The sequence below is a fragment of the Balaenoptera borealis genome (assembly GCF_965194805.1).
Source record: "Balaenoptera borealis genome assembly, chromosome: 19".
Lineage (NCBI taxonomy): Eukaryota > Metazoa > Chordata > Mammalia > Artiodactyla > Balaenopteridae > Balaenoptera > Balaenoptera borealis.
In genome coordinates, this window is record NC_138878.1 from 17,553,037 (window position 1) to 17,566,354 (window position 13,318).

General features: G+C 39.5%; 1 protein-coding gene and 1 long non-coding RNA gene across 2 annotated transcripts in view; both read right to left on the reverse strand.

Moving 5' to 3' along the window:
• The window catches only part of NFATC3 (nuclear factor of activated T cells 3), a 131,203-nt gene that overhangs the window by 49,213 nt on the left and 68,672 nt on the right, over positions 1-13,318 (reverse strand). The window contains 1 exon segment of the mRNA XM_082369789.1: positions 5,386-5,585. Within this exon segment, the coding sequence (XP_082225915.1) occupies positions 5,386-5,585 (200 nt within the window).
• Positions 396-5,375, reverse strand: LOC309617581. The gene is made up of 2 exons (XR_014238063.1): positions 1,821-5,375; positions 396-1,493 (listed from the first exon to the last, which is right to left on the reverse strand). It is a non-coding gene; the product is annotated as an uncharacterized lncRNA (long non-coding RNA).

Here is a 13,318-nt window from a genome sequence, read left to right on the forward strand (position 1 = left end):
TAGGTTATCAAGATAAGAACCAGTAAAGCTCAAGGAAGAATCTGAAAAATATAAATATTTTCATCTTAGGAAAGACAAAGGAAAAGAAATTTCTAAAAAAGTAAATATTTTTGGAAATAAACATTTTTCATTTATGGATAACAAATTATATTTAACTAGTATTGAAAAACTGTACTTTAGCTCAAAGCAGTATTGATCAAATTGTATCAAAGTAGTGATTATTCATGTTAATATGCCAACATGAGTATTTAGTGGGAAATACCAGAGATTATCCATGCTACTGAGTTTTTTTGTTTGTTTGGTTTTTTGGCTGCGTCTGCATGTGGGATCTTCATCGCAGCGTGAAGGATCTTTAGTTGCGGCATGCGGGATCTTTAGTTGCAGCATGCGGGATCTTTAGTTGCGGCACGTGGGATCTAGTTCCCTAACCAGGGATTGAACCCAGGCCCCCTGCATTGGAAGCACAGAGTCTTAACCACTGGATCACCAGGGAAGTCCCCATTTTACTGAGTTTTGTTTTTTTTAATACATTTATTTATTTTATTTATTTTATGTTTGGCTGCTTTGGGTCTTCGCTGCTGCACGCAGGCTTTCTCTAGTTGTGGTAAGCTGGGGCTACTTTGTTGCGGTACACAGGCTTCTCATTGCGGTGGCTTCTCTTGTTGCGGAGCACGGGCTCTAGGCGCGTGGGCTTCAGTAGTTGTGCCATGCGGGCTGAGTAGTTGTGGCTCGCGGCCTCTAGAGCACAGGCTCAGTGGTAGTGGCACACGGGCTTAGCTGCTCCATGGCATGCGGGATCTTCCTGGATCAGGGATCGAACACGTGTCCCGTACATGGCAGGCGGATTCTTAACCACTGTGCCACCAGAGAAGTCTGCATTTTACTGAGTTTTAAGGGAAGGTATTTTAGCAGAGAGTTAAGTTTCTAGCAGAAGATTTGGAATAAGAGTATCAGAAATGACAATCTTAAAACTCTGGCTAAGAAATGCAAAAAAAAAACGAAAAGAAAAGCTACCAAACCACCAATAAAACTACATTTATAGGAATGAAAATAACTATTAAATTCTGTTTAAAACACAATTATATTTTAGATCAGAGTGCAACACTGCCACATCCATATTCATCGAGTTTTAAAAACAGGGAGGAGTTATGAGTACGGTAAGGCAATGTACTAGCATGCTATATTTAAAGCATCTTGTAGAGTGTCTCTATGGTTTATGGGTTGGTATACTGGTCTTAAATAAAGGGTCTTACACATCCAAGATAGATTAGGTTTGAAATGACCAAGCCTGTGTGATAGTAGGCAAAACAAGGGGACTATCTACCAATCTTTCCCCACCTTAAACAACAGAGCCTTTTTCTTTTTTTTTGGCCATGCGACGCGGCATGCAGGATCCTAGTTCCCCGACCGGGGATCGAACCCGTGCCCCTTGCAGTGGAAGCGTGGAGTCATACACTTCTAGCATGAACCACCAGGGAAGTCCCCACTAGAGCCTTTTTTTTTTTTTTCTGCTTTTAATTTTATTTATTTATTTGTTTATTTATTTATGGCTGTGTTGGGTCTTCGTTTCTGTGCGAGGGCTTTCTCTAGTTGTGGCAAGTGGGGGCCGCTCTTCAGCGCGGTGCGCAGACCTCTCACTATTGCGGCCTCTCTTGTTGCGGAGCACAGGCTCCAGACGCGTAGGCTCAGTAATTGTGGCTCACGGGTCCAGTCGCTCCGCGGCATGTGGGATCTTCCCAGACCAGGGCTCGAACCCGTGTCCCCTGCATTGGCAGGCAGATTTTCAACCACTGCACCACCAGGGAAGCCCCCACTAGAGCCTTTTAATACATACCTACAACTCACTTGTGCATAAATTATTTTGAACAACAGTCTTATCATTCGCAATTTTTTAATCTACCACTACCTGAAACTATATTACATTCAGTCACTACAGTTTATCCTAGTAATTAGTTCCTGGATAAAACAGGCTCATTCAGCATTAGCTGCCCTGTTATCTAAGGTACTTAGAAAAGGTTTCTTAGATTTGGGTAACTTCCTAGTTGCTCCTTACTCAACCCTTTCTTGGACACACACAATGTTGTTGTCACAAACCTTGGTTCCTGTAGAATTCCTGTTCCCCAATCTAACAGTTCAGAGTGGACAGATAGCCAGAGAAGCTTCAGGTGTGTGTATGGCAGAGCAGGGTGGGGTAAGGGGGCTAAGCTGCTTGCTACTAGTAATAATGGTATTTCTACAGCTTTGTTCTTTCTGGTCTGATCCAGGCAGGCAGTATATGCCAGCTCTGGTTGGAGAAGGGAACATGAATCTTGACTACCACCTCTGTTCCATGTGAAAAGGAGGAGGAAGGTACATTCAGATCCTACTGCTCTGATTTGTTCATGCTATTCTGTAGGTAAGGCTTTCCCAAGTTCTTGAGAGAATGTCTTAGAAACTCATGTACTCTGTTTTCTTTAATTTATTGATTTATACATTATTTTTAAAAAGGATATGAGGCATTTTATAACATAAATACAAATAAGGTCAAGAAGAAAGAAATAGAAAATATTTTTGAATAGAAGAAACAGAAGATAAATATATCCCAAATCTAGGGTTATATGAATTACTATAATTACTATAATTGAGCTTGATCATGAACTTTTGGGAAGCTGAGGCAAAAAGTAAAGACGATAGGGACTTCCCTCGTGGTCCAGTGGCTAAGACTCCACACTCCCAATGCAGGGGGCCCAGGTTTGATCCCTGGTCAGGGAACTAGATCCCACATGCCACAACCAAGAGTCCCACTGCCTCAACGAAGAGTTTGCATGCCGCACATACCACAATGAAGATCCCGCGTGCCACAACTAAGACCCTGCTCAGCCAAATAAATAAATAAATATTTTTTTTAAAAAAGTAAAGATGATAAAGCTTTTGTAGGTCTCTCCTTGTCTGGTAAAGCAAAATCTACCGTGTCATCAAATACCAACCTTTTTCCTTTAACCTGAAAAGACTGTGTGTGTGTGTGTGTGTGTGTGTGTGTGTGTGTGTGTGTGTGTGTGTGTAATAATGACCAACTTAAGAGATAAAATCTTTTTAACAGTCCATTAAGTTATAAGCTTCTGGTGATTTCTATTTAACTTGATTCAAGTCTACTGCTTGAACTATCCAGAGGAATCAATGGAAACATGGTCTTCAAACTGTCACCTAAGAATCAATTTTATGAGTTCTTAGAAAAAGATAGTTCAAAGTTGAGTTTCAAATTCCCCTCTGCAGCTGAATAATAGTATATTCATATTGCTTTTGATGCTAGATGAAAAAGTAAGATCCTAGGGAATTCCCTGGTGGTCCAATGGTTAGGACTCTGTGCTTTCACTGCCGAGGGCCCAGGTTTGATCCCTGGTCGGGGAACTAAGATCCCACAAGCCACATGGTGCGGCCAAAAAAAAAAAAAAAAAAGTAAGATCCTAGAGTAAAAGAGAGGAAGCCTTCTTGCATCCTCATTTAGAGGCTGGCTACCTCACCTTATTTGAAGATTGGTCAAATAGGATGCCTGGAGTCAATGTTTTTCTTTCTTTCTTTTTTTTTTATAAATGAGGAAACTTTTTTTTTTTTTAAGGAGGAAGGCGGGCTTATTTATTTATTTTATTTATGGCTGTATTGGGTCTTCGTTTCTCTGCGAGGGCTTTCTCTAGTTGTGGCAAGCGGGGGGCCACTCTTCATCACGGTGCGCGGGCCTCTCACTATCGCGGCCTCTCTTGTTGCGGAGCACAGGCTCCAGACGCACAGGTTCAGTAATTGTGGCTCACGGGCCCAGTTGCTCCGCGGCACGTGGGATCCTCCCAGACCAGGGCTCGAACCCGTGTCCTCTGCATTGGCAGGCAGATTCTCAACCACTGCGCCACCAGTGAAGCCCTTCTTTTTTTTTTTTTCAATGTTTTTCTTAAGTGTTTTGCTCAAGTACCTGAATAAAGGATTGGCTAAGAATCCAAAGTTCTTTTTTTAATTATTACAGAACACAGAAATTTAAGAGTAGAGATTATCAGCTAGCTGTCTACCTCTGCCATGAAAAAACTCTATCGTAGCCCATGTGATGACTTAGTGGAGTTGAGTTCTTGAGTATTGTTCCTTTGAACAAAGCAGGCAAAGATAAGGTTTTATTTAAATCAATATTAACTTGTCTTTTCTGGTGATAAGTAGATAAGAGGCAATTCTTATTTTATAATAGTACAATTATGTCATAAGTTACTATGTCCTCAGGGGTATATTCAGTTTACCTAAAAAGTCATTTAAATATAAATTTAAAAGAGAAGAACTCGAGACTGAAATCTGATTTTAATAGGACTATTCCTGCAATAACCTGGGACAGATATCATTGCCATCTTAAGAAAGACCTATATTATAGTTTGAACCAATTTCTCTAACAAACTTCACTGTAAGTTTCACATACCTGGTTGTGGCAGAATAATAGTTCCCTACTAAATATTCTTTTTTTCTGTTTTTCTTAGTAACAGACCCCCATCTTGTTAGCGGTGGCAATGCACTCAGGTAAAAAAAACATACCCAGGTCTTCCTTATATACAAGGATGATCAATGAGATGTAGTAAAGGTGTTGGATAAGTTTCTGGGAAAAGCTCTTGAAAGAGGCCTGACTCAGATGGAAGTTCTCTCTTACCCTTCCTCTTACCCGTTCTTCCTATTCCTTCCAGGATTACAGTTATGATGGCTAGAGCTCCAGTAGCTATTGTGGATCATGAGGCAATCTTGAGGATGGAAACCACATGCTAATAATAGCAGAGAAGAATAAACAGAAGGAGCTTGGGGCCCCAATGACTTATGGAACCACTGTGCTAGCCCTAAGATGCCTATGTGTATATTTCTTTCATGGAAAGAAAAATTAAACCTCTAGCTGTTTAAGCCACTGCATTTCAGGTTTCTGTTACAGGTACTATATATATTCCTAACTAATCCACCTGAACAAAACTCTACTGCATTCTCATTCAGAAGTTGGCCACCTCATTTTATTTGGAAATGGGTGAAATGGGACACCTGGAAGTCGAGTTGAAGTTTTCCTCAAGGAAACTTAACAATCATAATTTTACTGCAATTGTTTACTTACTGTCTATTAGACTGTGAGCTACTTGAAAAAAAGTCCATATACTTTTGTCTCTATCACCTAGCATGATGCTTGGCTGGTACTACATGGTCATAAACTTTTGCTGAATTGAATTTTCTTTATGGAAATGTGGTACCAACCTTATCAAATATACTATAATTATTTACATAATGTTATTCAGTTAATTTAGGTCAATGACTTATTTTTGTACTATAAAAATAAATATACTTTTCTTCTGAAAGTTATTTTAGGAAACGAAAGAACAGTCCCTTTTGGGATATGTTTCAAGATACCTGACTGACATATTGTTTTCAGGAAGAAGTGGAATTTCCAGAACCTTTGTGCTGGCAATTATTATCTCTTGGCTTGCAGTAGCAACTGTCTTCCCAGTGATCCGATGCACCTGGTAAAATGCATGAGGCCGTAAATATCGATCATCTGCTGTTCCAATAAACATCTGTAGATTTATCGGCTTTTCACTATAGCCCAGGAGCTAATTTGGAAGAGCAAACACAGAAAAATACAATTCATTATCCATGCATTTTACAATAAGCTTACAACAGTAAGTCTATTATATTTGTATCATATACTATTGATACATAAAATGTTATTTCAAAAAAGATAATAATAAAAACAAGTAATAAGTGAACAGCCCTCTAAATTGCAGAAATATTTTAAGAGTTATAAAATGCTGCAATATATTACAAAGGGATGAGGGAGTTTTTTTGGATTAAAATCTAGATCAACCTAAATTTTGAAAAGCCTTGGTAGAGTGCTGTGGAGAATACAAAAGAAATGTTGATTCTGTGCTCCAGGCAACATTAACCATCCAGACCAGACCTAAAGATCAGGATATGTGGGAAGGTCCCCTAACAGGCTGTTAAAATCAGAGACACTTTTAGTAGAAAGGATCTGAAAAATCCTATTCCATGTTTCCAAGTTAAAATTTCAACTGACTTAACAAGCTAGGCTACTTGACTTTCTTTGGTACCCTTCACTACTGCTGAGGTTAAGATGGCTACACAGGATTAATAAGGGTGATGACCAGGAGGTGCTGGAGGTAAAAACAGCGACCACAAGAAAGGAGGCAGTTAAAAGAAACAGAGCCTAAAGCACTTAGGGAGACTCCTATGTCCAGTCTGATGGCTGAGTGGCACCCATTGGACTCACCTTGAAAGGATGGAGAGAACACCAAAGTAAGCAGATACTGGAAACAAACTGACACATGTAAGAAGAGAATAACAAAAGGTGTGTTTCCTGTTTTTAAGGCTTTTAACCTGAGGGAAAGCCACAGTCCATGCCTTACAGTGTGACTAAAACTACCAAAGAAATCTACAGTCTGAAGGGCTTGAAGAACCAAGGACAGACAGAGTCTGTCACAACCTCTGGAAAGAAAGAGGCAAATCCCAGAAAAGAGACAGCCAGAGAGGAGGAACTCCAAATTTTATATATATATAGACTCTGCCCAATCCTTTGGCTGACCTGTAAACCATTCAAGAACAGGATAGATCCAAGCAGCCTAAGACTAAAATAACTGAAATGAGATTATGAGCTACCACCAACCACAGGGAGACAGGTTTTACAGGTTGACTCCAACCAAGTTAAGTGCCTGCTTAAACAAAAAAATTCAACATTCTTTGGAAGTACATATGGGTGTGCATTTATATTTGTTTTGATGCTGAGTTGTACAAGTTCTTTATATATTCTGAATATTAATCCCTTGTAATTATCTGATTTGCAAATATTATCTCCCATTCTGCAGGCTGTCTTTTCACTTTCTTGGTTGCGTCCTTTGATGCACAAAGTTTTTAAATTTTGATGGAGTCTAATTTATTTTGTTTCTTTTGTTGCCTGTTCTTTAGGTGTCATACTTAAGAAACCATTACCAAATCCAATGTTGAGAAGATTTTCCTCATGTTTTCTTCTAAGAATTTTATAGTTTTAGGTCTTTGATCCATTTTTAGTTAATTTTTGTATATAATGTAAGGTAAGGATCCAACTACATTATTTTGCATGGGGATATCTAATTTTCCCAACACCATTTGTTGAAAAGACTGTCATTTCTCCTACTGAATGGTTTTGGAACCCTATCAAAAATGAATTGACCATATATGTTAGGGCTTATTTCTTGGCTTTCTATTCTATTTCATTGGTCTGTCTTTATGCCAGTATCATACTGTTTAAAATGCTGTAGCTTTGTAGTATGTTACAAGTCAGGGAAAGGGAGTCCTCCAACTTTACTCTTCTTTTTCAGGATTGTTTCAACTATTTGAGGCCCCTTGCAATTCCATATGAATTTTTTTTTAAATAAATTTATTTATTTATTTATTTATTTATGGCTGCGTTGGGTCTTCGTTGCTGTGTGCGGGCTTTCTCTAGTTGCGGTGAGCGGCGGCTACCCTTTGTTGTGATGAGCAGGCTTCTCATTGCAGTGGCTTCTCTTGTTGCAGAGCATGGGCTCTAGGCGTGCAGGCTTCAGTAGTTGTGGCACACGGGCTCAGTAGTTGTGACGCATGGGATTAGTTGCTCTGCAGCATGTGGGATCTTCCTGGACCAGGGCTCAAACCCTGCTCCCTGCATTGGTAGTCAGATTCTTAACCACTGTGCCACCAGGGAAGTCCCCATTATGAATTTGAGGATATGCTTTTCCATTTTGCAAAAAGGGTTGTTGGAATTTGGGTAAGTATTGCATTAAATTTGTGGATTGCTTCGGGCAGTACTGATATCTTAACAATGTTAATTAAGTCTCCTCTCCATGAACACAGAATGTCTTTCTATTTATTTTTGTTTCATGTATATTTGGATTTTATTTTCACTTTATATATTTCCATTTATTTTTATTTCTTTCAGCAATATTTTACAGTTTTCAGCATACAAGTCCTTATACTTCCTTGGTTAAATGAATTCCTAAGTATTTAATACTTTTAGATGCTATTGTAAATGAAAACTGTTTTCTTAATGTCCTCTTAGGGTTGTTGATCAGTGATACACAGAAACACAACTGGTAAGTATGTGTTGATCTCCTACCCTGAAACTTCGTAAACTCATTTATTAACTCTAGCAGCTTTCTTGGGGATTATTTGGGATTTTTAAAGTATGTGAGCATGTCATCTGTTAATAGAGATAACTTTACCTCTTCCTTTCCAATTTGGATGTCTTTTATTTCTTTTTATTGCCTAACAGCTCTGGCTAGAACTTCCAGCACAAATGTTGAATAGCAGTGGCAAAAGCAAGAATCCTTGTCTTGCTCCTGATCTTAGGGGAAAAGCTTTCAGTCTTTTACCATTAAGTATGATGTTATTAGCTGTGGGCTTTTCATAAATGACCTTAATCATGTTAAGGACTTTCCCCCTTTTCTTAGTTTGCTGTTTTTTTTTTTTTTTAAATGATACGCTGATAAATTTTGTCAAATGCCTTTTCTGTGTCAATTGAGATGATCATGTGGTTTTTATGCCTTCATTCTATTAGTATGGCATATTACAACAACTGATTTTCATATGTTGAATCATCTGCATTTCTGAGGTAAATTCCACTTGGTCATGCTGTATAATCCTTTTAATGTGCTATTGGATTTGGTTTGCTAGTTTTATGTTGAGGATTTTTGTGCTTATATTCTTTTTTTTTTTTTAATTTTATTTATTTATTTTTGGCTGTGTTGGGTCTTCGTTTCTGTGCGAGGGCTTTCTCTAGTTGCGGCGAGCGGGGCCACTCTTCATCGCAGTGCGCGGGCCTCTCACTATCGCTGCCTCTCTTGTTGCGGAGCACAGGCTCCAGACGCGCAGGCTCAGTAGTTGTGGCTCACGGGCCTAGTTGCTCCGCGGCATGTGGGATCTTCCCAGACCAGGGCTCGAACCCGTGTCTCCTGCATTGGCAGGCAGATTCTCAACCACTGCGCCACCAGGGAAGCCCTGTGCTTATATTCTTTACGGATATTAGTCTGTAGTTTTCTCTTCTTGTATCTTTGTCCTTATCATTATTCTTTTGATTAAAAAAATTTTTTTCATCTCTTCACATATTTAGCCTACCTTTTCTACTAGATAATTTAGCATTTTCATCATTGTTATGTTAAAGTCTCTTTCTGATAACTCCAACCCAGACACAGAGTTAGATTTAGGTCATCTCTGGGCTAGCTTCTATTGATTGTTTTCTCTTAGCTGTGGTTCACACTTTCTTGTGTGTGTATGTATAGTTTAACATATACTAGACATTTTGTATAAAAGAACTCCAGGAACTGAAGTAGCAAGTATTTACTTTCAGAAAGAGAGATGCTATTTTTTTTTTTTTTTGGGTCAGGCCACAGTTCTTAAGCTGTATCGGCTTTACTGCAGTTTTAGTCAGATTCCTCTGCTTTGAGATGGTGGCTTACGTGCACTTGGTGGAGATCTTACAAATCTCAGAGAGATCTCGCTCAGCAATCCCCACTCCTACTTTTGGCCCCAAATGCCTCTGGGAGGAAGATTTGCTCTATGGCTGTTTTATTCCACTGAACCAGCAAGGGTGCAATATGATAACATAGACTGCCTAAAGTCAATTTTTTGGTAAGCACAGCGGAGTGCCCAGCTCTTCAAGACAGTAGTGGTGGAGTTTCTGATGCCCAGTCCTAAGCATTGTCCCTACAAGTTGGGGTTGTGAGTCACAGTGTCAGTGATGTTTTCACTAGAGCAAAACTGGCTAGGGTGGCTGCACACTGTTCTAGGCCACATAGCTTCCAAACCTGAGATTTTATGAGCTACCTAATAACCTTAAAAGAAATTCTCTTCTGTTTCTGCACTATGGTTTTGTAAAGTATCCTGACACATGATAGCAAATACAGAGTGCCTAGTTCAGTGTCTGGCATGTACCTAACAAATGTTAGCTATTAGTGTGCATCCAGATTTGAAGTATGGAATCCAGTCAGAGTTTCAAATATGTAGAAAGAGTTTTGTTTGATTATGTTGTCCTTCAGGTGACTGCTTTACTCCCTCCTGCTTGCCCATCCCTGGCTTTACGGTGGAGTTTGTAACCAAGCAACATCATAATTTATTGATTATCCTCCTCTACCCAGGAAAGGACATGAAGTCTTTTGCCTATTATCAGATAAAATAATTTACCCAGCATGATTTTCAGCCCTGTGCCTTTATAGAGAAGCAAATAAAGCCTGGACCATTGCAATAGCCTTATAACTGCTCTCCCTGTTCTTACTCTTGCTCCCTGATAGCCTATTCTCTGTCCAGGAGTCAGAACAAACTTGTAACATTAACCAGATAACTTTACACCCCTGCTCAGAACTCTCTAATGGCTTCCTTCCATACTCAGAACTAAATTCAAATGCCCTATGATGATTTACAAGTCCTGTGTGATCTGGGCCCTGGATAACTTGTTGCCTTACCTTCTCCTACTCTCTCCCTTCCACAGTCTGCTCTGGCCATCTTGGCCTTATTGCATGAACCACTCAAGCTCATTCCTAACCTCAGGACCTTCACACTTAATATTTTGTCCCTCTGGAATATTCTTCCTGCTGATCTTCATATTACCTCACTCCTTCAGTTCTACACTCAAAGGTCAACTTCTCAGAGAAAACCACCCTATCTAAAACATCACATTTCTATCCCTTTATCCTGTTTTATTATTTTTCATAGTATTTATCACTATCAAAAGTATTTTAGGGACTTCCCTGGTGGCACAGTGGTTAAGAATCTGCCTGCCAATGCAGGGGACACGGGTTTGAGCCCTGGTCCAGGAAGATCCCACATGCCGCAGAGCAACTAAGCCCGTGCGCCACAACTACTGAGCCTGCGTTCTAGAGCCCGTGATCCACAACTACTGAGCCTGTGTGCCACAACTACTGAAGCCTGCATGCCTGGAGCCTGTGCTCCACAACAAGAGAAGCCACCGCAATGAGAAGCCCGTGCACTGCAACGAACGGTAGGCCCCCGCTCTCCACAACTAGAGAAAGCCTGTGGGCAGCAGCGAAGACCCAGTGCAGCCAAAAATAAATAAATAAACTAATTAATTAATTTTAAAAAAGTATTTTATACATTTGTTTATATCTGTTTTCCTTTTTACCACATAAGTTCCCAAAAGGCAGAAACTTTGTCTTGTTCACCACTCCACCCCTTCCTCTTTTTACTGAGGATCCATTATGGAAATATCTGTATCAAATGTCACTGCTTCAGCCAGTATTATATAGGTGACACTAAAAAAAAGAACAAAGTGGCATGTATTAAATTTTAAGGAATTAGTGAAGACCTTAAAAGGCAGAAATTTATTAATAATAATAATATAGGATAGGGGCTTCCCTGGTGGTGCAGTGGTTAAGAGTCTGCCTGCCAGTGCAGGGGACACGGGTTCGAGCCCTGGTCTGGGAAGATCCCACATGCCGCAGAGCAACTAAGCCTGTGAGCCACAACTACTGAGCCTGTGCGTCTGGAGCGTGTGCTCCGCAACGGGAGAGGCCGCGACAGTGAGAGGCCCGCGAACCGTGATGAAGAGTGGCCCCTGCTCACCACAGCTGGAGAAAGCCCTCCCACAGAAACGAAGACCTAACACAGCCAAAAACAAATAAATTTATTAAAAAAATAATAATAATATAGGATATAGGGAAGCACATGATAAAAAGCAATTAAGGCTCTGTGAAGCAGAGAAAAGACGAAATGATGGAAACCAGCTAAGAGGCTGAAGCACTAAAATCATGTGTACTGAAAATTTAAACAAGGGTAGAAATGAGAACATAAATAGAAAATAGAAATGAAGGACGATTAATGCAATAAGTCTTTCTTATGAGATCCTAAAGAGATTTTTTGTAACTGGCTACGAATAGAATAATAAAAAGAAGGGAACAAAGAAATTCGAAGTTCTGAGCTTCAGTACCCAAGAGAATGATGGTATCACTAGCAAATAAAGAAATGAAGAAGTCACTGATTTAGAACATGTTTGGAGGAAGATAAGGTAATGTTTTCAATGTTAGTCATGTGGTATTCAAGGTAACAGTGAGACATCTAGATGGAAATGTGAGGCCATATAATACAATACATACATTCTTTTAGCCCAGCCATAGCGTTATTGCACAATAACAAAATAGAGTCTACTGTGCTTTAAAAGGATGACTGAAATCCTCTTTCCGTTTCTTGTTTTGACATGATGAGTAGAATGATGACATCATGATGACATGATGAGTATGCACTGTAAAAGTTTCAGTACTCATAGCACTTTAAACACTACTGAGTTTTAACTGCATCACTGTGATTTGTAGCTCCCTGAGCAGCAGCGTAAAATGATGAGAGTGCCAGTATACTCTCTATCTTAACTACTCTGCCATTGTTGCCCCAAAACAGGCTCAGTCAATTTATAAATGAATGAGTATGGCAACGTGATGAGTGAGGTGCATATAGGTACTTAATGGAAAGGGGCCAGAAATTCAAACTCCTATCAATGCACGAGATAATCATTGTTCTTCAAAGAGAGGAACTAGCCTACGTTGCACAGAACTTCAGAATGTCCCATCATATATATTCGTGTATACAGAAACGTTTACGAACTTGGAACCCAACTCCTTAGTATATATAAATACCACCCAAATCGCAGTTTTAACACATATGAATTTTTCATGAATGCAACTGCCATGTAAACTGAGGTAAACTTTATTTATTTATTTTGGCTGCGCTGCGCGGCATGTGGAATCTTAGCTCCCCGACCAGAGATTGAACCCGTACCTCCTGCATTGGAAGCACAGAGTCTTAACCACTGGACCACCAGGGAATTCCCGAGGTAAACTTTAGCAAAAGTTGTTCATTTCAGAAAATCATGTCATTGCTAGTAATGCCACTCACTTGTGGAATTTAGGTTGCTGATCAACACACTTGCCTATGTGCAAGTGTGATGTAGTGATGCTGTAGGTACAAGTATCTAATTATTTCATTGTTTTCTCTACAGTCATTACCAAGCCTTTTCATTTTGAAACATAACTTTTTGTTATAATTTGTTTATAACCGTTTTCTAAATTTATTTCCTCTTAATAATAAAAGCATTATATTGGTATTTCTAAAATTATATGTGTAGGCTGATTATATTGTCCTTGAATTTCCATTTCAGGTAAATAAAGTATTATAAAATATTTGTTTAAAATTTTAAGAGTGGGGTTGGATCTGATAGGGTTGAGAACCACTAGCCTTAGAAGATTTGCAAGTCAGGAGGCACACTGGTATTTTATCTTGGACCAGTTTGCCTAAAAGCAAATCCTCCAGTCTC